Source organism: Aotus nancymaae, unplaced genomic scaffold (assembly GCF_030222135.1).
Source record: "Aotus nancymaae isolate 86718 unplaced genomic scaffold, 86718_ANA_hifiasm-v0.15.2.pri h1tg000067l, whole genome shotgun sequence".
NCBI classification, from domain to species: Eukaryota; Metazoa; Chordata; class Mammalia; order Primates; family Aotidae; genus Aotus; species Aotus nancymaae.
In genome coordinates, this window is record NW_026988482.1 from 2432448 (window position 1) to 2454752 (window position 22305).

Genomic DNA, 22305 nt, shown 5'->3' on the forward strand with positions numbered 1-22305 from the left:
AGCCCTCCCAGAAGTTTCAGGTCTGGATGCGGGGCGCGAGCGAAAGCGACGCGCGGGGCAGGCTGAGCCCGGGCCGATGATTCCGGGGCGGCGGGAGGCAGCACCCAGGCGCTGCGCGAACAGCGGCCACGGGGGGGCGGGGACCCGGAGGCGGGTCAACAAAGGTCGGCGATTGTGCCGGGAGGCGAAGCCGACGTAGACGGCGGCAGGCGGAGCCCGAGGCGGGCGATGCTGGGAGCGCCGGGATCCCACCTGGAGAGTCGGTGCGGCACGCTGAGACCCCGGGGTGAGGGGCGGGGATTCGGATCCCCGCCCTGCTGTCCCCTCCCCTTCCCCGCCTCCGCGCCCCTCCCCCCTCCTCCCCTCTGGTTGGAAAGTTTCTAGAATCTCTTCCCGGCGGCCTTTGCGGTTCCAACATGGCGGAGCTGACGGTGGAGGTTCGCGGCTCCAACGGGGCTTTCTACAAGGTACTGACCCCTTTGCCACTCTGTCGAGTGTTCTGGGGGCTGGGGCGCGTTTGAGGGAGGGTTGGTGGTCCCGGAGAGTGAGGTTTGGGGTCGAAAGGCGGCCAGGCCCAAGTCCGAGGCCGCGGGATTCCTTGCTTTTCCCCCCTCCACCCGCGGTTTAACGGTCTCGGGGGCCGGGGCTCCGTTATGTTTTGAAATAACACGTCGGACACCTCTTGCGTTTTCCTAGTTAGAAACCTTCCTTGTTGCCAGTGCGGCTCTTGGCGGGCCGGTGGGAAGCAGCTGAGCGGCGGCGGGACAACGGGAGCTCCTCGGAGCAGGCCCGAGCCCGGGGAGGCGGGGAGGCGTGAGGAGGCGGTGGGATTGTGTGGTCGCGCCCGCTCCCCCGCCCGCGGACCTGCCCGGCCCGAGCGCCTCGGCCCGCGCCTGCGACCCCTCCCCGCCCCCTGGGGCGCGTGTAGCGCGGAATCTTTGGAATTCACCCCTTGTATTTGAGTTTCTGGCCAACACATCTTTAGCGTCTGAGGAGAATGGGGGTACCGGATTTAGGGTTACAGGATCGAAGACAGAAAAGCAGAAACCTTGTATTGTGGCGGGTTGGAATATTTTTGCGGCCTGGGAAATTGGGCGGCGCCTTAGCCCCTCTATTGCGGAAGAAAAGGAGAGAGTTCTCCGCTTTAAAGTAAGATTTAAAATGCGAAATGGATCAGGGAGATAGGCGGGGAGGTGACCAATTTCTTTGTATGACTGCCCGTGTTTTTGGAGGGAGGTGTGTGTGTCTTTTTTTCCACGAGGTTTTTTTGTTTGGTTGGGGAGGAAGAACATGCATTACTGTGAAATCGGGGCTGGAAAACGTAAGAGAAATAGAGTACAGGAATTTGGTAGGGGCTTTCAGCGTTCACATATCTGAAAATGAAATCCTAGCAGTTTTTTTTTTTTTTTTTTTTTTTTGCCACTATAGCGTTCTTTTCTCCTTATTCTCCCGAAGTATGCCAGGATGTTACAAGATCAATACAAAATCTCCCCAGCTGTTGTCTGTCAGTCAATCTCACTAAGCCAGCATCTCAAATGTTTGAGAGTCTTGGCTATTTTTATGAAGGGCCTTCTAATATGCGTGAGTATTGTGCGCCTACAAAATGAATTCTCACAGGTTTTCATTTCAGCGTACCTTTTATCCCACGAGTTTTTATTTTATTTGGGCATGATTTTCTATTTTCAGCGTTTTGTTTCTCCTTTCTTAGTTTACTGATTAGCTCTGTGGATTTGGTTTAACTCTCACGTGGTACTAGCATAATGGGGAATCACAGCGTATAAAGGATCTCCCTAAGCTTTTCACAAGTTTAAATCTCCTTAGGTGGTAAACGTAAAGCAGGACAGTGCCTGTTGGAAATGAGACTTTAAGTTAATGCGTGAGTAGTTACATTAACCTTACGTTCTAGGTTTAAGACTTGATGTCAGACAAATGACCTAGGTGAAATTTGAGTGGATATTTAATTGACTTTTGTTGTTATTGAAACCTGGTGGTTGCCTTCCCTGGACGACTGCAGATATGGTTCGCTGGGTTAGATGGCGCAAAGAACAGACTTAGCCACGTTTTTCCTATCAAGCGTAGATAAGTCGTTTTGCATCATCCCCCACCCGTTTCCCGAAAAGTTTTAGCTTCTCACGATTTGGCTATATAGTTCTTGTATAAGGGAGATAGGCATTTTTGTCTTGCATGATGGAAAAAATAAAGTGATTATTTTGCGTTAACACGTTATTCTACATAATGCATGTGGTAGACAGCTATTTCTTTTTAGCAAAGTATATTTTTCATTAGCCTGCTATACAAGCTATGTTTTCCTTTTTTTTAATAAGGTGAAGGTGGTCAATTTGTTTCAAAGATTGTTTGCAGTCTTACTTTGGTTTCTCATGGTATTTTTTTTTCCCCAGTCAATTCACAAGGAATCAAATATCCCCATTTTGGAACTCTGAAGTATTTATTATTGATCTCTATGCATACTCTACAGTCTACTGCTTGGTTCTGCTTAAGCTTTGACTCCATAACTCATTTGCCTCACAAAGTGAGGTGGTACTTTGGCAGGGTTGGAAAGGACACTAGTCACATGTGTATGCACTGAAATAATGTACACTCGAACATTTGGAATTTTATGTCCAGCCGTAATCCACTTGCACATGCACTTTGTGGACACCGTGGTCTTCAGAACTCTGGAAGAATGAGAATGGTGAAGTGGAAGAGAGTTCTGGATTTGAAGTGGTGAACAAATGGGAATTCTAGGTCTGTACTTCAGCTTACTGTTACCTTAACAATGGACCCCTGAACAAATCTCTCTAATACGAGAGATTTGAAGTAGTTCAGTGATCCAGTATTTTGTATCCTATTAAACTGCTGACTTGAAAAACATTGGCTTATTGCACAGAAATTTATTGGTTTTTAATCATTAGAATTTAAAAGTTGCAGTTAATTTACATACAGTAAGATAAGCATTTTTTGCTGATAATTACCAAGATTATCTGTCACCTTAACTGTGGTGGTGGTTACACAGTTGTCAGCATTTATCGAGATTCATAACCCCCCAAATTTCTGTCATGCCTTTTTTAGTCAGCCATTCCTCAACCGCAGCCTCTAGCGTCTTCTGTCTTCTTAGTTTTGCTTTATTCAGAATGTTATGTATATAGAATCATACAATATATCGTGTAGTGTTTTGAGTCTGGCTTCCGTTTAGCATAGGAGCAATTTTAATTTTTTCTAATTTAGAAGATAATACATAGTCACTGAGGGAATTTTGGAACTCAGCAAAAACTAGAAGTTGCCTTAAGATGAGAACTGTTCACATTTAAGTGTATTTGTTGGAGTTTTTTTTTTTTTTGGTGATTTTCAATGTACAGGTGATTTGAATTTCCCTTTTTCCCCTCCTCTTACCCCCCATATACACAGATGACACACATTTGGCTACAAGTGTGAATTGCCATTGAATTTCAAAGTCAGTTATCAGGCCTTGAAGCAGTGGTCAGTAGACCTTGATTCAAGTTTTTCTAGTAGAAGTGAAACTTCATTTCGCACATTAATTGGAATCAGAGAAGCGCTGAAGATCTGAGTATTTTACCTAAAATTAGGGTAGTCTTTGAAAAATAGTATGTAAACAGATGATGGCGTGCACATTATTCTGCATTTAACAGTGAATCTATAGTTAAAGAGATAAAAACTTGACTTGTGTATGTTTGCAGCCCTGAAAATCTGTGGGGATGAGAGAGAATGGGAAGACGTTAATTAAGCATTTGATAGTGGGCTGTGCTGTTACATAAAATAACATAGCCTTTGTACATTTGTACTTCTCATACCTAGAGTAGTATCTTAGGTTTTATACTACTGGACATTTAAGGTGCCCTGAAAAAAAAGTTTTATTGAGGTAGAATGTATATCTTATAAAAATTAACCTGTTTTAAGTGTACAGTTGCATGACAGTGTATTTACAGAATTGTATAACCACTTCAGAACATTCCATTACCCCAAAGAAACCTCCTGCCCATTTGTATCATTAAAATGCTGTGTGAGAGTGTGTGAATGTGTGAGAGAGAAAGGCACGCACACACACACACACACACACACAGTCTCGCTCTGTCGCCTAGGCTGGAGTGCAGTGGCGTGATCTCTGCTCACTGCAATCTCCACCTCTTGGGTTCAAGCTATTCTCCTGCCTCAGCCTCCTGAGTACTTGGGATTACAAGCACCCGCCACTATGCCCTGCTAATTTTTGTATTTTTAGTAGAGACGGGTTTTCAGATCACCTGAGGTCAGGTGATCTGCCTGCCTTGGCCTCCTAAAGTGCTGGGATTACACACATGAGCCGCCATGTCCAGCCTAAAGTGCTTTTTAACTGATGTATTAATGTATATTAAACTTTGTAATAGCATTGCAATTTATATGGCCTTGGGCTGAGTATAATTTTACATTTTTTTGAGATGGAACCCTGCTGTGTTGCCCAGGCGGGAGTGCAGTGGCATGATCTTGGCTCACTGCAACTTCCACCTCCCAGGTTCAAGATTCTCCTGCCTCAACCTCCCAAGTAGCTGGGACTACAGGTGTGTGCGACCATGCTCCGCTGATTTTTGTATTTCTAGTAGAGATGGGGTTTCACTATGTTGGCCAGGCTGGCCTTGAACTCCTGACCTCAAGTGATCCACCCTCCTTGGCCTCCCAAAGTGCTGGGATTACAGGTATGAGCCACTGGGCCCGACCATGAGTATAATTGTAAATAGAAGTTGAAAGTGAGTTACTCAGCTTCTGGCTCAGAGAGAGGAAAGTTTTCCATGATGTTCCAAGGGAACCTGTAATCTCTAAGATTTCAAGCACTTTGTACAGAAGGTAGAGTTAATTACTTTTAGAGCTCTGTTTTAACTATGTAACTGACTACAAAACAAATCTCAAAGTACTATAATATTTCTGTAATTAACTTCCATATTTAGCTTAATATTAAGTGGAATTTGATCACAATCTAAATTATGCAGTAGGTATATTATCAATAATAATGATGACCAATAGAATTATAGTAAAGGACTTGTGTTCAGAGAGTATACTGACTTTTCAAGGTTAGCACAGAATCTTGTTAGTTGGTTCCATTGTGGAGATTCGTAATTGAAAATATAAAGATGAAAACTGTCTTAATATTAGGGTACTCTGTTAAAAATATGTAGTTCCAGATCTTTTAAAATGGTTGTGCATCTTTAAAAAGATGATTTTCATTAAAATGCTAAGGAATGAAGATTTAACTCAGAGTGAAAATTGATAAGAACAATTTTTATTTTTATTCACAGATAGTTGCAAAACGTTGCTATTTGTGGAGGGGAAGGAAGGCTGGGATTTTCTACTCTAACTTGTTGATGTCAATCACAGTTATTAAAACGTCAATTTAGGCCAGCACGGTGGCTCACGCCTGTAATCCCAGCACTTTGGGAGGCTGAGGCAGGGATGGATCATGAGGTCAGGAGTTGGAGGGCAGCCTGGCCAACATAGTGAATTCCAGTCTCTACTAAAAATAAAAAAATTAGCCGGGTGTGTTGCCACGTGCCTGTATGTAGTCCCATCTACTCAGGAGACTTAGGTGGGAGAATCGCTTGAACCTGAGAGACAAAGGTTGCAGTGAGCCAAAGCTATACCATTGCACTCCAGCCTGGGTGACAGAGTGAGACTCTGTCTCAAAAAAAAAAAAGTCAACTTAAATGCATATTTTTCTTGTGAAGTTTTGTGTTTTGTATTACAAGAGCAAGACATAATTGCAAAAAATATGAAAGCAGAAAAGCACATCTATCTAGAGATGTATTGTCAAGGCCCTGGCTTTAAATACTTCCAGAAAACATAATTTTTCCATATTTTTACTTCTGTGTACCTGTGTATTTTCTATATCAGATAATTGTATGCCTCCTGTGAGTAAGATAATAGTTTAAGATGAGAGCCTGTTCTTTACTAGATTATGTATTAAGCTTTTATGTGTATTTCCTGATTTTATTCTCCCAAGGACTCTGTGAGGTAGGTTTTATTTTTAAATTTTTATTTTTTAGTAGAGATAGGGTCTCGCTATTTTGACAAGGCTGGTCTCAAACTCCTGGCCTCAAGTGATCCTCCCATCTGGGCCTCCCAGAGTGCTGGGATTATAGGCATGAACTACCGAGTCTGGCCAGCATTAGGGATTTTTCAAAGTAAATTTTAGTGTAGTGACCTTACATTTTCATTAGGAGGAAAACGGCAGACACTTTGCTGAATTATGAGTAAGTTCTCTATCATAGTGTTCAGGTTGTCAGATTAGTTTTTTTGTAGTGGGAAGAGCAATATGCATTCATTCCATGATTGACCCTAATTCTTGTAATAGCTCTTAACTGGCGGGATCATCCAGGTAAACAACTTAGTTTTTTCATATGTAGTATGAAGCAGTTGTATTTCCCTTAACCTCTTTATCAAGTATGGAATCTTTGCTAGTTTCCTTTGGTGGCAGTCCCATCTCAACCATAACTAATTTTCATTGAGCACACAGACTACTTACCACACTTTGTAGGCACCTTACCTGAATTTCCTATTTAATCCTCTCAACCACAGTGAAGTAGTTAATGTTAACACCATATGAGAGTACTGAGGCTAAGTGAATCCAGGTCTGTAAAGTTAGGTGCTGATTTAAGATTCAGACTCTGAAGTTTGACTGCACAGAGCCAATCTCTTTAACTGTTATGGTATAATTTTTTTGAAGTATAATTTGAAGTACAAATATGTTTTGCCACATTATTACTAATTATGAATTGTTATTAATTAATACAAGGAGAATTATGAGGAATAAATTGGGAGGATTCCCAAAGAAATGATTTGAGCTATGCCTTTGCTTTAGAAAAATCTGCTCTAATATGGTAGCCGCCAGCCACAGAGCTGAAATGTACTAGCCTGAATTGAGATATGCTTTAAATGTAAAATACAAATTGGGTTTCAAAGACCTAGTATTAAAAAAAGAATGTGAAATCCCTCATTAATTGGTTTTTTTTTTTTTTTTTGAACGGGAGTCTCGCTCTGTTGCCCAGGCTGGAGTGCAGTGGCAGGATCTAAGCTCATTGCAGCCTCCACCTTCTAGGATCAGGTGATTCTCATGCCTCAGCCCCCTGAGAAACTGGGATTGCAGGAGCCCTCCATCATGCCTGGCTAATTTTTGTATTTTTAGTAAAGTCGGGGCTTCACCATGTTGGCCAGGCTGGTTTCAACTCCTGGCCTCAAATGATCTGCCCATCTCCGCCTCCCAAACTGCTGGGATTACAGGCGTGAGCCACTGTGCCTGGCCAATAATTTTTTTTATTGATTACATGTTGGATAATATTTTAGATACATTAGGTTAAATAATAGTGAAATTAGTATTACCTGTTTTTCATACATTTTGTTTTGTTTTGAGACAGAATCTTGCTCTGTTGCCCAGGAGTGATCTCGGCTCACTGCAGCCTCCGCCTCCCAGGTTCAAGCGATTCTCCTGCCTCAGCCGTTTGAGTAGCTGGGACTACAGGTGGCCGCCACCATGTCCGGCTAGTTTTTATGTTTTTAGTGGAGACGGGGTTTCACCATGTTGGCCAGGCTGGTCTCAAACTCCTGGGCTCCAATAATGCGCCTTCCTTGGCCTCCCAAAGTGCTGGGATTGCAGGCTTGAGCCACCACCTGACCTCTTTCTTTAAGATAATTTATGATCTCAGTTGTTTTAACTTGCCTGCCATACTCTAACTTCAGCGTTTTGTGCCATCTCTTTTGGGAGGATGAACAGAGGTCTCCATTAGTAGAATAGCTGATGAAGTTGATTGTTGTTGGCAAAGGGATGTGCTCCTGTGTTGAGATTTCTTCGGGATCAGGAGCCTCAGAGGCTCCCAACTTCCTTTCTCAAACTACATAATTAATCACAGATAGCTTTTTTTGGTTCTCTTTTCATACAAACTTTTTGCTTTTATAGTTTTTCGGTTATTTTCAAGTCTTAAATTTTGTTGATATGTGTACCTAGTACATCATAAGCCCTCAGTATATATTTGTTGAACGATGTGTAATCTTAGTAACTAATTTTATCATTTCTGATTTTAGTTCAAACTGAACTTAAATGATTTTTTTTTTAAGGAGTTATGTTTTGATCATGGTCAAGTTCAGATACTGTCACAAACTTTATGCATACATAGAAGGAACTGTATAGAACTTAAACTCTGCAACAAGAAAGTCATAAAAGCTTTTTTGTTTGTTTGAGTCTAGTTCTGTCACCCAGGCTGGAGTGCAGTGAAGCAGTCTTGGCTCACTGCAACCTCTGCCTCTTGAGTTCAAGCGATTCTCTGGCCTCAGTAATTATTGTAGCTGAGATTACAGCCATGCATCACTAAGCTCAGCTAATTTTTGTATTTTTAGTAGAGACAGCGATTTGCCATGTTGGCTAGGCTAATCTCGAACTCCTGACTTCAGGTGATCCGTCTGCCTCTGCCTCCCAAAGTGCTAGGATTACAGGTGTGAGCCATCCTATCTGGCTCAGAATAGTTTTGGGTGGTCATTTGGAAACATTAACTCATTCCATGACAAAGAAAACAGTTAACTCATTCCATTTCAAAGAGAACTGTGTATTACTACATACAAATGGGTGAACCTAACAAGCCAAGAACATAACTGGTGTGCAAGCAGTGGTAGATTACTTATGTATGTTTAACAAATCTTCACAGCCTCGTTGTCCCCCCCCCCTTTTTTTTTCTTCAAATTCCGAACAGTTACATGGTCAATACTAATCAATGCTGAATACTTGCCTTGAATAACTTTTTTCTAATTAGAGCTTATTCCATAATTGGCCAGGACCAGTAACTCACGCCTGTAATGCCAGCACTTTGGGAGGCTGAGGCAGGGCGGATCACTTGAGGTCAGGAGTTCAAGACCAGCCCGACTAACATGGTGAAACCCTGTCTCCACTAAAAACACAAAAATTAGCGGGGCATTGTGGCTAGTGCCTGTAATTCCAGCTGCTCAGGAGGCTGAGGCAGGACAATCCCTTGAACCCAGGGGGCAGAGGTTGCAGTGAGTTGAGGTTGTGCCAGTGCACTCTAGCCTGGGCAACAGAGTGAAACTTCATCTCAAAAAAAAAAGAACTTGCTCCATAATGATGCAATAATTACTGCAATGTATAATGTAATTGGTAAATTTGCAGACTTTTTAAATTTGTGGTACAAGTATCTAGTGATTCGAAATAATTTTATTTTGTAGATTGAGTTGCGTAGATCTTAAAAGTATGTTGTTTAAAGTTAAGACATTTGATTGCAATAGCAACCTTGACTGTTGCTTGTTGGAATCTTTTAGGTGTTGTAAGCATCTTATAAGTTTATTACACAAAGCGTATATTCGAGATCCCTAGAGATGGAAAAATTAGATGGATGTGCGGAGTGGTGATGCATATATCTGCTATATTGAAAACGTGTTGGCTGACAAAATATTTGATATATTCTAACTCTTAAAGGTATATGTTTACATATACATGTGTATAATTTTACACACACATATATAAGTATGATATAAAAACTTCGTTTATTGCATTTTTCCCTTTTTTTTGGGCTCCTGGTTGCCCTTCACCACCTGGGTCTCTCATCTCCCCATCCATATTAGGTAACCCTTGTTTGTAGCAAGTGTACATGGTTCCAGGTATTTTTACCATGCTCATAGAATTGTATATATATATGTGTTCAGATAAAAGTATAGGGTTTTTCAATATTACTGTATAAAAATAGGATCATTTGGCTGGGTGCCATGGCTCACACCTGTAATCCCAGCACTTTGGGAGGCTGAGGTGGGCAGATCATGAGGTCAGGAGATCCAGACCATCCTGGACAACGGGTGAAACTCCTTTCTACTAAAAAATACAAAAATTAGCTGGATGTGGTGGCAGGTGCCTGTAATCCCAGCTACTTGGGAGGCTGAGGCAGGAACATCACTTGAACCCAGGAGGCAGAGGTTGCAGTGAGCCAAGATTGCATCATTACACTTCAGTCTGGTGACAGAGAAAGACTCTGTCTCAAAAAAATAAAATAAAATAAAAATAGGATCATCCACATCTTGACGATTTTCATGTGGAGTATGATTTATTTAAGGTTATATAGTTGTAAGAATATATACAATTAAGCCATTCCCTAGTTAATAGACATACATTTTGTTTTCAGTTTTTTGTTGCTCCACGTAACTATTTCCATTGGATAGATTTTAAAGACTGGGATAGCTTGGTGAAAGGGAACCTTTAAAAAAAAAAAAAAAAAACTGTAATAAATGTTAAAAGATTACTTTCCAAAAAGGCTTCCTGTTTCCTCCATCAGCAAATGGCAGTTGGTTTTCTTTATATCTCTGCCAGAAATTGGCTTTATTAGGTTTAATTATTGCCAATCTCTTGGATGTAAAGGGATATTATCTCATTAGAACTTGATCCCACTTGTGAATTTTAATGTTTGTTTGCCGTTTGAATTTGTTCTTCAAGACTTGACTTTTTGCCATTTGAATTTGATTTTCTAAGAATTTCTTGTCTTTGGCCCATTTTTCTGTTGGGATATCCTTTGTCAGTTTTGGAAATCTTTTTGTATTACTGATATTAAGCCTCACCTAATGTAAGAGTATCCCCTCTCTCACCTGTTTATTTAGATTAATTATTTATTTTGAGATAGGACCTCAAAATAAATAATACTTTGTCACCCAGGTTGCAGTGCAGTGGCAAGATCATGGCTCATTGTAGTCTTGACCTCCCAGGTTAAAGCAGTCCTCCCACCTCAGCCTCCAGAGTACCTGAGACTAAGACATGTGCCACCATGCCCAGCTAATTTTAAAAAATAATTTTTTGTAGAGATAGGGTCTTGCTGTATTGCCCAGGCTGGCCTCGAATTCCTGGCACTCAAGTGATCTTCCTGCCTCAGCCTTCCATAGTGCTGGGATTACAGGCATGAGCCACACTGTGACCTGCCTCCCTATTCTTTTTGCTTCTTTTTCTTGTATTGCTGGCCATAGTGAAATTTTAGTTTTTAACATACTCATTTTTTTTCCATTAAGTCTTCTGGGTTTCCAGTCCTGGTTAAGACAATCTGTGCCCAGATTATACATATAATTTCTTAGGTTATTTTGCAGTTTTATTTATTTTTTACATTTAAATAGTACATGAATTATTTTTCATATTCATATGAATAGGCAGTTATGCTAGTGCCATGTATTAATCATCTCTGTTTGAAGACTGTTTTTCTTGCATGTGTGGGAATTAGGTATTTGCCCTCCTTAGCTCGATCTCCCTCACTTCTAGGACTGGGATGAGAGGATGATGCTCAGCTTCCTGGAGGGCTGGATTCCATTCCAGGTTGACAGACCCTCCTAAGAATTACTCCAGAGAGTCTGGGGTGTTTTGGGAATACCATACAGAGATCTGGAGAAGGGAACATTGTGATTTGCCTTTTGGCAAATAAGGCCAGTTAGGGATCTTATTTTCCTTTTCTTACTGTCTTGGATCCTCTCTTGTTTTACCTACAACATCATAAGTAGTAGGATCTGAGAACTTACAGTGAAATCACTATATTATAGTGTCTTCATTTAGTGAGATTTTTTTTTTCCTTGCCTTGATAAGGAGCTCTTTATGTATTTGTTAACCATGTAGACAGTCCAGAAACATAAAGTGTTTATTATCAATCTTTTAAATTACTTGTCATAAAAGCTCCAGGAAGATTTACCATGGCAGTTGTGTGGAGGGAGTGGCTTTAAGTACTCCTAGGACATCTTTGAATGTCTGGGAGTACCCCAGTTTAAGAATCTTCACCTCCTTTATTTTGCAAGTAGAGAAATTGTTGTTGTTTGACCGGGTCTTGGGTCTCCCTGCGTTGCCCAGGCTGGCCTGGAACTCCTGGGCTCAAGTCATCTTCCTGCCTCAGCCTCCTGAGTGGGTTGGGATTACAGACCACCCTTTGGTGAACTTTAAAGAGAACTTTAAAGTTGCCTAGATAATGATGATCACCCAGATCTGAGAACTTTAAAGTTGCCTAGATAATGATGATCACCCAGATCTGAGAGACACCACATCAGACTTTGCAGCTTGCAACTTGAATTTCTTTTTTTTTTTTTTTGAGACAGAGTTTTGCTCTGTTGCCCAGGCTGGGGTGCAGTGGCGTGATACTCGCTTACTGAAACCTCTGCCTCCTGGGTTCAAGCGATTCTCCTACCTTAGGCTCCCAGGTAGCTGAGACTACAGATGTGCACTATCATACCCAGCTGATTTTTGTTTTAGTAGAGGTGGGGTTTTGCCTTGTTGGCCAGGTTGGCCTAGCACTCCTGACTTCAGGTGAGCTGCCCACCTTGACCTCCCAAAGTGCTGGGGTTACAGGTGTGAGCTATCATGCCTAGCCTTTAGCTTGAGTTTCTCATCGGAACTATAAAGCACAGAAACACTGTTTTCTCATTTCTCTCAGTGAAAGTACATAGGTAGTAGCACTATGTAGATGTACGAGAGAGCAGTGAATTCATTATACACAGTGGATGCCTTATTACATTGGGCTGTATTCTCTTAGAACCCTGGTTTACAAAGATTGTTTGCTTTGTTCAGTTTTCTCTTTCATTTTCAAAATCCTGTTAAATGGATCATACTGTGTAGGGTGCAGAGCAGACAACAGGAGATTCTGACTGTGGATATGTTCATTTTAGATGTCAGTAAACTATGCATGGAGATGTCTAAATAGTTGGAAGCTGGGTTTACAATCAACAGAATAGATTGTTTTTCCATATATAGATTTGGGAAGTTAGTGGAAGATCGATGCAATTTCCTTTTTTTGGGGGGGACCAAGTTTCACTTTTGTCACCCTGGCTGGAGTGCAATGGCGTAATCTTGGCTCACTGAAACCTCCGCCTCCTGAGTTCAAGCGATTCTCCTACCTCAGCCTACCGAGTAGCTGGGATTACAGGTGCTCACCACCATACCCAGCTAATTTTTGTACTTTGAGTACAGATGGGGTTTCACCATGTTGGCCAGGCTGGTCTCAAACTCCTGACCTCGGTAATCCACCTGCCTTGGCCTCCCAAAGTGCTGGGATTACAGGCGTGAGTCACTGCTGGGCGTTGATGCAGTTGCAATTTCATTATACATAAAACAGCATCAGGTGTAAGAGGCACTCTACCTTGAAGAAAGAAGAAATGTGCCAATTAATCTGAACATGGTTATCTTCTAGTATTCTTATGTACTTATTGAAAGATACCTTTTAAACACTCCCATACATAAAATGGGAAGTTCAAGCAAAAGAAATTCGTTAAAACATATTCACATATTTGTGTTTCTTCTCAAAATATCTTCCTTAGTGTCATCTAGAGTATTGAACTTGTAAGCATACTTTAAAAGTGCTCTCCTCTATTATCTCCAGGATTTTCTTCCAGAAATTTTTACTCATTTTGTGAGCTTTGATCCTGGTGTTTTCTAGATTTTATCAGAAGGTGTCAACAGAACAACATTCTGATAAGAAACCGCAGTCATTCTTAACAGTGGTTCTTCATTGGTTTGCTGACTGAAATGTTAAGGAGTTACCATCAGGTACCGCAGAAAATTGCAAGCAAACCAAGTTTGAGCACTAAAGAGGGACATTTATATCCTGACTGACATGTGGCTATCGGCTATTCCAAGATGCCATCCATTGTAAGACGCATCCTGATTTCAGAGATGTTAAGTTGTTAGAATTGATGAGCTGGAAATCAAGACTGGAGCCACAGTATGAATCAGTAAATAAACTGATAATTGATCAAGGAATAACAGGTGATAATCAAATCCATTGTGGCAGTTCTTGGGGAAAAAATAAACCGGAGTTGCTGAATTTGCATAAATTATGTTAGTAACTTTTTCTTATGAGCTGTGTTTTGTAATCACATTTATCCACAGAAGTAATATTTAACTGGTGTAGTTGGGGAAAATGGAGAGTTAACCTAGTCAGAGGAAAGACCTTTCACTATCTGACAAACAGCCCAGTGTCTCTAATAAAGAAGAATTAATTTTCATCAGTTTATTTTTGGAAATACAGTAAGTACTTTACCACAACTTTGCATCAGGAATTAAGCCATCAATTGCACTTTTTTTTTTTTTTAAATAACACATTTGACAAAGGCATAAATAGATGTAAAGTTATTTCTGACTGTTGTGCCATATCTAGAGAGAAAAATGTTTAAATTTATTGCCAGTGATTCATGAGAAGAGAATTAAAAAGAAAAACTGTAGTCTAAAAGCTGGAGTGACAAACTATGTAAGAATACTTGATCACCTTTGAGGGAATCCGTAATGTGAGTCTGATACTTCCTTTTGCTTACTTAAGAGAATAAGCGTGAACTAGAGTTGTGATTCCTGACAGGTCCCCTGTTTTACCGTGAACATGTTAATAGATTGGAATCTTGAGATTGGAGTCTTTAATTAAAAAGTTGTTGGCTTAACTAAGGATCGTTCCTAACCTCTATTTAGGAGGATTGTATTTTTTTTTGCTGACTGTTCTTTTGTTGTCAGGAAAAAAAGGCAGTTTGTTTTACAATCAGAAAACTCTTCTAAGAAGAATTTTGAAATAAAGTTTCTGTTTACTCTGTTGTTATAAGGAATGTAAATTTAGTGTTGTAATGAATTGCAATGGTAGGAAGGCATTAGTGAGTTTTAAAAAAATCTGTAATAGGCTAGGCGTGGTGGCTCACGCCTGTAATCCTAGCACTTTGGGAGGCCAAGGTGGGTGGATCACCTGAGGTCAGGAGTTCAAGACCAACCTGGCCATCATTGTGAAACCCCATCTTTGAAAAAAAAAAAAAACTATAATAATAGATGAATTTGAAATTGCAGTTACTTTCCAGTCAAAGGAATTTTTCTAGACTAGGATGATATTTTCTTAATGGGTTTATCAGGAATGTTCCTGAAGGGACAACTGTACAGATTTCAGAGCCACAACTCAATCAAGGTATCTGATCTATTGATCAGTATTTTAAACATTAAAATATTCTTTCAGCTGGAATCCTAGTTTTGGAAAAGATATTGCCTTACCAATTGTGAGTTTTTGATACTTTGGGAACCTTGCCTTAAATATCTTTTTATGATAGGTGCCTTATTCCCCTGATTAACATGACTACCAGACTTAATCTTTTAGAGTTTAAAACTATACGAATTGGCAAAAGCATTTAATCATCTGGTTCATAGTGATTTAGTGAAAAGAGCTCAAGACGGATAAGGTTTTAAATTAGTACTTTTAACCTAGAGAGTGAAACTTTGGGGCTATATGTGTATTGTTTCAACTTCATTTTTTTAAAAATGAATTCTCTTATAAAATGAGAGGTTTGTAAATGATGTTTTTATCCACATACAGAGTTATTAGGTGACTTTTCCACAGCCAGGGTCTGTAATTCATCTGTTCAGATTTTTTGTTATAGTTGTAATATTAATCTTTTAACTCCTGAAATATATTCATACCATGTTTCTTTCTGTTTATGGGATTTTTTTTCTATGACTGCTCCTGTCAAGTTGAAAAACTTGTTTTTCAGCTGTATTCTGTAATTTAAAAAACGTGTTCATAAAGTAGGCGGATACCCTGTGTACCTTTTTCTTTCCACAGACCATTTAAGCACTATCTAAAAAAGAGTAGATCTTTATAAGGTAGGATCTACAAGACACAACTGAAGAGAAAAAGTTCAGAACAAATTGTAACAAATATGTAACACTTTAAAGGAGATTTATATATGATTAAAATTACATTTTTTCCTGTGAATTACCTGTTCACCTGGTTTATGTCCATTGATACTTCCATCAGCTAGTTCTTACTCACCCGAGGATATCTGGAATTGGGGATTTAACCCTGTTGTATGTTGTTTCGGCCCCTGTCCCCCTTTCTCCTTTGTATGTGATGCTTTCATATTTTAGCTTCCGGGTAGTATACCTTTATCAAACTTGGTGGTTTTGGGGTTTTGCTTTTTTGGTTAGAAAGGCCTTCCATTGGCTCCTGCTTTCTCCTGAAATCTTTATTGATTTTTTTTTTAAGTTTGAATGTTTTATCTTTTTTTGTTTTTGTTTTTTTTTGGTGAGGACATCTATTTCTGTTTTCCTCAAGAATTATTTAAATGTTCCAATACCATTTTAAAAAGAATCCATTCCTTCCCTATTTGTAAATTCCTAAGCGACTTAGGCCTACTTTTGGAATCTGTGTTCTGTTCCTTTAAAATATATTATCCATTTTCATTATTGTAGTTTTAAAATAATCTTTATAGTTTGGTAAGTGTAGAGTGTTACTGTTCTCTCCCGCTCCAGCCCCCCCGCACCCCATTTTAGAAGTTTCCTTTTAGAATGCTGTCTTTTTAAAAATTTTCTTTGAGATAGACTTATTTTATTACCCACCTTCTCCCTCCTTGCCCAACACAGACACACTCTTCCTCAGTATTTCTGTGGGATCCCATTGAAGTAATAGGTTAATGTTAGGGGCATATTGAAATTTTCTTAATATCAAGGTCTCTAAGAACATGATAGTGTTTCACATTATTCTGAATTTTCTATTTATTAGAGCTTCAGCCATTTTTGTGCATAGCTCTGTGCATATTTTTGTTGAGAACACTTGTAGGGTTTATTTTTTGGCTGTTAGTGTAAGTAGAACATTTTTTGTATAAAATTTTTATTTTACACACCTGCTCGTTTACATCTAGAAAGCTAATGGATTGTTAATTTGCCGCTCAAGTGGATCTTTAACTAAGAACCTTTTTAAAAAAATTGTTTTATACTAGATTGCTTTTGAAATTAGTTCTTCAGATAGTGTTTTTTCACTGCTCAAGGATTCCTTCTACTCCTTCCATGCCTACCTTCATTTTGCATTTAGTTTATGGCATTTCTGGTTTTTTATTATATAATGCCTATTTGTTGTTTTGTCAGAGTTATGGGTACATTTTAAGTTTTTTTTCCATTTACCTGCAGCAGGCTGTGAACATTTGAATACTCTTAAGATGTGTTATACTGCCTATTTATTAATGATTATCTTATAGTTAAGAGTTTCAAATGTAAACATATATTGGACTGTGTGAGTGAACAAGACAGGTGAGCATTTAATAAGGATGCCTTGAAATCTTCCATGTCTGCATATGTATGGGAAGAAGAAAAAGAAATGTCAGAGGCTTTGTTTTGAGAAATATGGGGCCTGGGCCAGATAAGTATGAATCAGAAGAGAGATGGGGACTGAGGATGGAAGTTACGGAGACTTAAAGGCATAAAACCCCTGCCGTGTTCAGACAAATGTGACTGTTACTGGTGTCTCCTGTTAGATTTTGGTAAAGACCCAACCCTGTCAATTTGGGTCTTTTGAGCAGGTAAGGGGACCTAGCATCATTCTGGTGACTTGGAGAGTACAAAAATATATTTAAAAGTATTGACTGTGTCTTGTATCAAGTGGGCTCAGTTTTACAGAAATCTGGCCATTAGAAACATGTCTGTCTAACATTTAGGAATTGGGGATTAGATTTTATGGAGTAGAATATTAAAAATTCTTCACCACAGTCCACATAAATTTTAAGGACTAACTATCCGGCCTTAATCTAGAAAATTTATGGCGGAATGGTGCTGGCAATAAAAGTAGATGTGCAAAGGGGCCTGATGCGGTGGCTCACGCCTGTAATTCCAGCACTTTGGGAGGCCAAGGCAGGCGGATCATGAGTCAGGAGTTTGAGACCAGCCTGGCCAACATGGTGAAACCCCATCTCTACTAAAAGTACAAAAATTAACTGGATGTGGTGGCGTGTGCCTGTAATACCAGCTATTCAGGAGGCTGAGGCAGGAGAATTGCTTCAACTGGGGAGTCGTTGCAGTGAGCCGAGGTGGCGCCACTGCACTCCAGCCTGGCGACAGAGCAAGACTCCGTCTCAGAGAAAAAAAAAAAAAAAAGTAGATGTGTACAGAGCTATGTTTCAAACTTTGTGAAAAATGTGCACTCATAGTTGATGCTGATGTTTATGATAGAAGTATTTATGGGAAAGAAAGGAAGGGTGCTGGTTTTTAGATAGAAAAAAAGAATCTTATTACAAAGGAGAGTGAGGGAAAAAAATTAAAGTTGAGAATGGAGAGTGAAATTATCTAGTGGCTTAGAGTTCTGATTTGAACTAATCCACTATATATGGTTTATACAGAAACTAGGAAGATTAGTTTGTGAGACTTTTCAAACTTTGTGTGAGTTTGTTGAAGAACTAGAAAATGTTAGTGGAAGTTGAAAATATGGCTGTCTTCTGATGCTTTACTAATCATAAACATGGACATTCTCAGTTTCTGAAATTTATTAAAAAATGGCAAGGGTATAATATAGATATATTTGCTGGTAATATAATGGTGAATGCGCTGACCAGAGTGATTGTTGAAAGAAAGTGAATGTGGGCCAGGTGTGGTGGCTCACGCCTGTAATCCCAGCACTTTGGGAAGCCCAGGTGGGTGGATCACCTGAGGTCAGGAGTTTGAGACCAGCCTGGCCAACATGGCGAAACCCCCGTATCTACTAAAAGTACAGAAAATTAGCTGGGTGTGGTTGGTGTACTCCCAGCTACTAAAGAGGCTGAGGCAGGAGGCTAAGATCGTACCACTGCATTCCGGCCTGGGCAACAGCATGAGACTCTGTCTCATCTGTCTCAATCAATCAATCAAATAAATAAATAAGAATGTGCCCTACTAGAAACAGATAGGTAGGTAGGTAGGTAGGTAGGTAGGTAGAGTGTGCCCTACTAGAAATAAACTGGCCAGAAAGTCATCAGTATAGCATGGTCGGATAATCAGAGCCTGAACTAGAGTGGCAACTCTTATATTTAAATTTAGGGAGGATTAATTATTAATATCCAGAATTGCAAGGCAGAGCACTATAGCAGTCTTTTTTTTTTTTTTTTTTGGGTGTGTGTGAGATGGAGTTTTGCTCTTGTTGCCGAGGCTGGAGTGCAGTGGCGTGGTCTTGGCTCACTACACCCTCCACCTCTCGGGTTCGAGCGATTCTCTTGCCTTAGCCTCCTGAGTAGCTGGGATTATAGACATGTGTCACCATGCCTGGCTAATTTTTTGTATTTTTAGTGGACACAGGGTTTCTCCATATTGTTCAGGCTAGTCTCAAACTCCCTACCTCAGGTGATCCGCCCTCCTTGGCCTCCCAAAGCTTCGTTTTTTTGTTACTGTTAATCTTCCATTTACTGTGTAAGTTTAAAAAAATTTTTGTTGTTGTTGTTGCAAGTTTGTCTTTTCCCTTTATTCTCTTTCTTTTGGGTTTATTCAGATGTCTTTAGTGTTACTTAATGGACTTTTGGGAAGGAGTGAGATAAACAGATGTGCTCATTTTTGCCATGCTTTGACTAGATACTGCATACATATGTTTATGTAGCTAGTTTGCTGTGGACATTATGGAGTCTATTGTGATAAAGATGTTTCAGAAAAGTATTTCCTGTGTACCCAGTGGTTGATTGTGTATAAGCATTTGACTAACATTGAGTAATCTGCAGTTCTGATTCATAGTAATATAAGGTCATTTAATGTTAAGGGTAATTATACAAGTGCAAAGGGACGGCTTGCCTAAGGTTACATAGTAGTGGAATCAGGATTTCAGCAACAATAATTCTACACTCAAGTCCTTTGCTCTTTCTTATGTCAGACTTTAATGGTTTATTTCAGCTGTATTAATCAAAGGAAGATAGAGTACAAAGGCTAATTTTAATATTAATTTTAAGGCTGATAAATGGCAACCAGTTGTTATTGAGACTGTATTCATTCCGTCATAGTTGTGAACAGTGTACTCACCATAACCCAGTTTTCTTTTAAGGGAAGAAGAGAAGTATCTAGGAAAAATAAGATTAAGTTAATGGCAAAGGTAGTATTCAAAATCTAGTCATGCATTTTACTGAAGGTGGACTGTTGTAGTATTGATAGCACTTTTTTTTTTTTTTGAGACGGAGTTTCACTCTTGTTACGCAGGCTGGAGTGCAATGGCGCGATCTTGGCTCACCACAACCTCCGCCTCCTGGGTTCAAGCAATTCTCCTGCCTCAGCCTCCTGAGTAGCTGGGACTACAAGTGCACGCCACCATGCCCAGCTAATTTTTGTATTTTTAGTAGAGATGGGGTTTCACCATGTTGACCAGGGTGGTCTCGATCTCTTGACCTCATGATCCACCCGCCTTGGCCTCCTAAAGTGCTGGGATTATAGGCGTGAGCCACCATGCCCGGCCAATAGCACTTCTAACAAAATTAAATTCTTTATTTGTGCCAGGTACTGTGGTAAATATTACTTCATTTAGTTCTCATAATTTTTCATTAGGTGTATGATGCTGTAATTAATTTCATTAGGTCAAAACTATATTCAGGAATATACAAGTGATAGGGCTTGGTTATGAATCCTGGGAGCCAGTACTCCAGAGCTTGAACTCTTTGTCACAGTAGTAAATAGTGAACTCTTAGTCAACAATACTAAATAACTGTCTTGCTGAACTAATACCTGAGATGTTCCAGCGATGCACATTTACTTTTGCTAATTCCAGGTAGATGACACCAGGTGAAAAATGAGGTTCAGAGAGGTTATATAACTTAAAAGATCATATATCTCATAAATGGTAAAGATGGAAATCAAACTCACATCTGCCTAATTCCGAACCCTCTGTCCTTTCAGTATTCCATGCCATCTTTGTATCTTGTATACAGCCTTGTAGAGTTATGAAGTGCCTAAGATTGATATGTTTTTAATAATGTTTTCGTGTTTTGCAGGGATTTATCAAAGATGTTCATGAAGACTCTCTTACAGTTGTTTTTGAAAATAAGTAAGTTATTTTTGTTGACAAAGATCTTAATTTTAGAGATTGGCAATGCCAAACTGTTTGTTTTTGGGTGTTCCTGCTGCCAGTGGAAAAATGATTTTGCTTTTGGAGGGTGTGTGTGTGTGGGGGGGGGGTTGGTTGTTTGATCTTAAGTCTAGTTTTGATAACTCTTTACCTGTTTTTCTGTCCATAATTTACTTGTTACTTTTTTCATAACTCTCTTTGCCAGAACATGTATGGATGTGAATCACTGGCACAAATTAGATGATAATATGCTTAATATTTAAAAGCCCAGAATGTTGAAATGATGTTGTAGAAGGTTTTCCAGTTGACTACTGGTCATCAGAATAAGTATTAAGCCATCTTTAATTGCTTGAGGGGTATGCAGTCTAAAAATGGGGAAGACAGTATGTTGGGCTTGGTTAGGAAGGGTTATAAAAGAGCACTGGGCTGGGTGTCGTGGCTCACACCTGTAATCCCAGCACTTTGGGCGGCTGAGGCAGGCGAATTACCTGAGATCAGGAGTTTGAGACAGCCTGCTCAACATGGTGAAACCCTGTCTCTACTAAAAATACAAAAAACGTAGCCAGGCTTGGTGATGGGTGCCTGTAATCCTAATTACTTAGGAGACTGAGGCAGGAGAATCGCTTGAACCAGGGAGATGGGGGTTGCAATGAGCCAAGACTATGCCATTGCATCCAGCCTGGGCAGCAAGAGCGAACTATGTCTCAAAAAAAAAAAAAAAAAAAACTGTTTAATTGATGGTCAGAAAAAAACTGTTCAGCTTTTACTTTTAAGCCGTTTGTGGAATTGCCTGAAAATATCTTTGCCTAACAGCTGCTTCATGTAGAAACAAGTGTTGAGATGATTTCTTTGAGCAGCTGCCATTTGGAAAGTAATGATGAAAAGAAAGCATCCCCAAATCTTTTGTCAGCTGCTACTTTGCCTAGCCTTGGCAGATAGAAACTCGAGAGACATTTTATGTCATAGTATACTTCTCAGACATGTAAATGACCTGTGAGATAGTATAGTAGGGAAGAATTTTTAACTTTATAAATTCAGCTTTTAAAATACAACATAGAAAAATGTCAGTTAACTGATAAGTTACTGGTTTAATACATTCATATTTGCTACAGAGTTAAAAGTAAGCTTTTTCTGGGTTCTAATTACAACGTATGTATCCACTATAGGAAAGATAAATGGAACGTGAGAAAAGTAATCTTTTGTAATTCAGATATTCAAAATAATTGCTGATTTATTTTCTGTGTTTCGGTAAACATGTATATTAAAAAGAGTTACACAGTTTATATTGTTTTGTAATCTATGAAATTGTGTTTCCTTTATTGATAGGTCATATAGTTGTAAAAGTATTTGAAATAAGTTGATCTACTATTTATTGGGCAGCTGTATCGATTTGACATTTTGATTTGAAGTTAGTCATCATTATGAACTTATTTCATTTGCAGAATAATGTATGTTCTGCTCTTAGGATGAATAAGTTGGGAGAATATGTGTACTGCTCTTAAGATGAGTAATTTGGGAGGTA

At 39.6% G+C, this 22305-nt stretch overlaps 1 protein-coding gene across 6 annotated transcripts in view; it reads left to right on the forward strand.

The window, feature by feature from the left end:
- The first annotated feature begins 378 nt into the window (after positions 1-378).
- FXR1 (FMR1 autosomal homolog 1) overlaps positions 379-22305 on the forward strand; it is a 64022-nt gene continuing 42095 nt past the window's right edge. For 2 of the 6 annotated variants that reach the window (XM_012456944.3, XM_012456953.3), the window contains exons 1-2: positions 1449-1581; positions 20710-20762. In XM_012456944.3, the coding sequence (XP_012312367.1) occupies positions 1465-1581; positions 20710-20762 (170 nt within the window). In that variant the 5' untranslated portion in view covers positions 1449-1464. Of the gene's footprint in view, positions 468-1448; positions 1582-20709; positions 20763-22305 lie in introns of those variants that run through there. The other 4 variants (XM_012456965.3, XM_012456960.3, XM_012456970.2 and 1 more) reach the window with 4 other exon arrangements.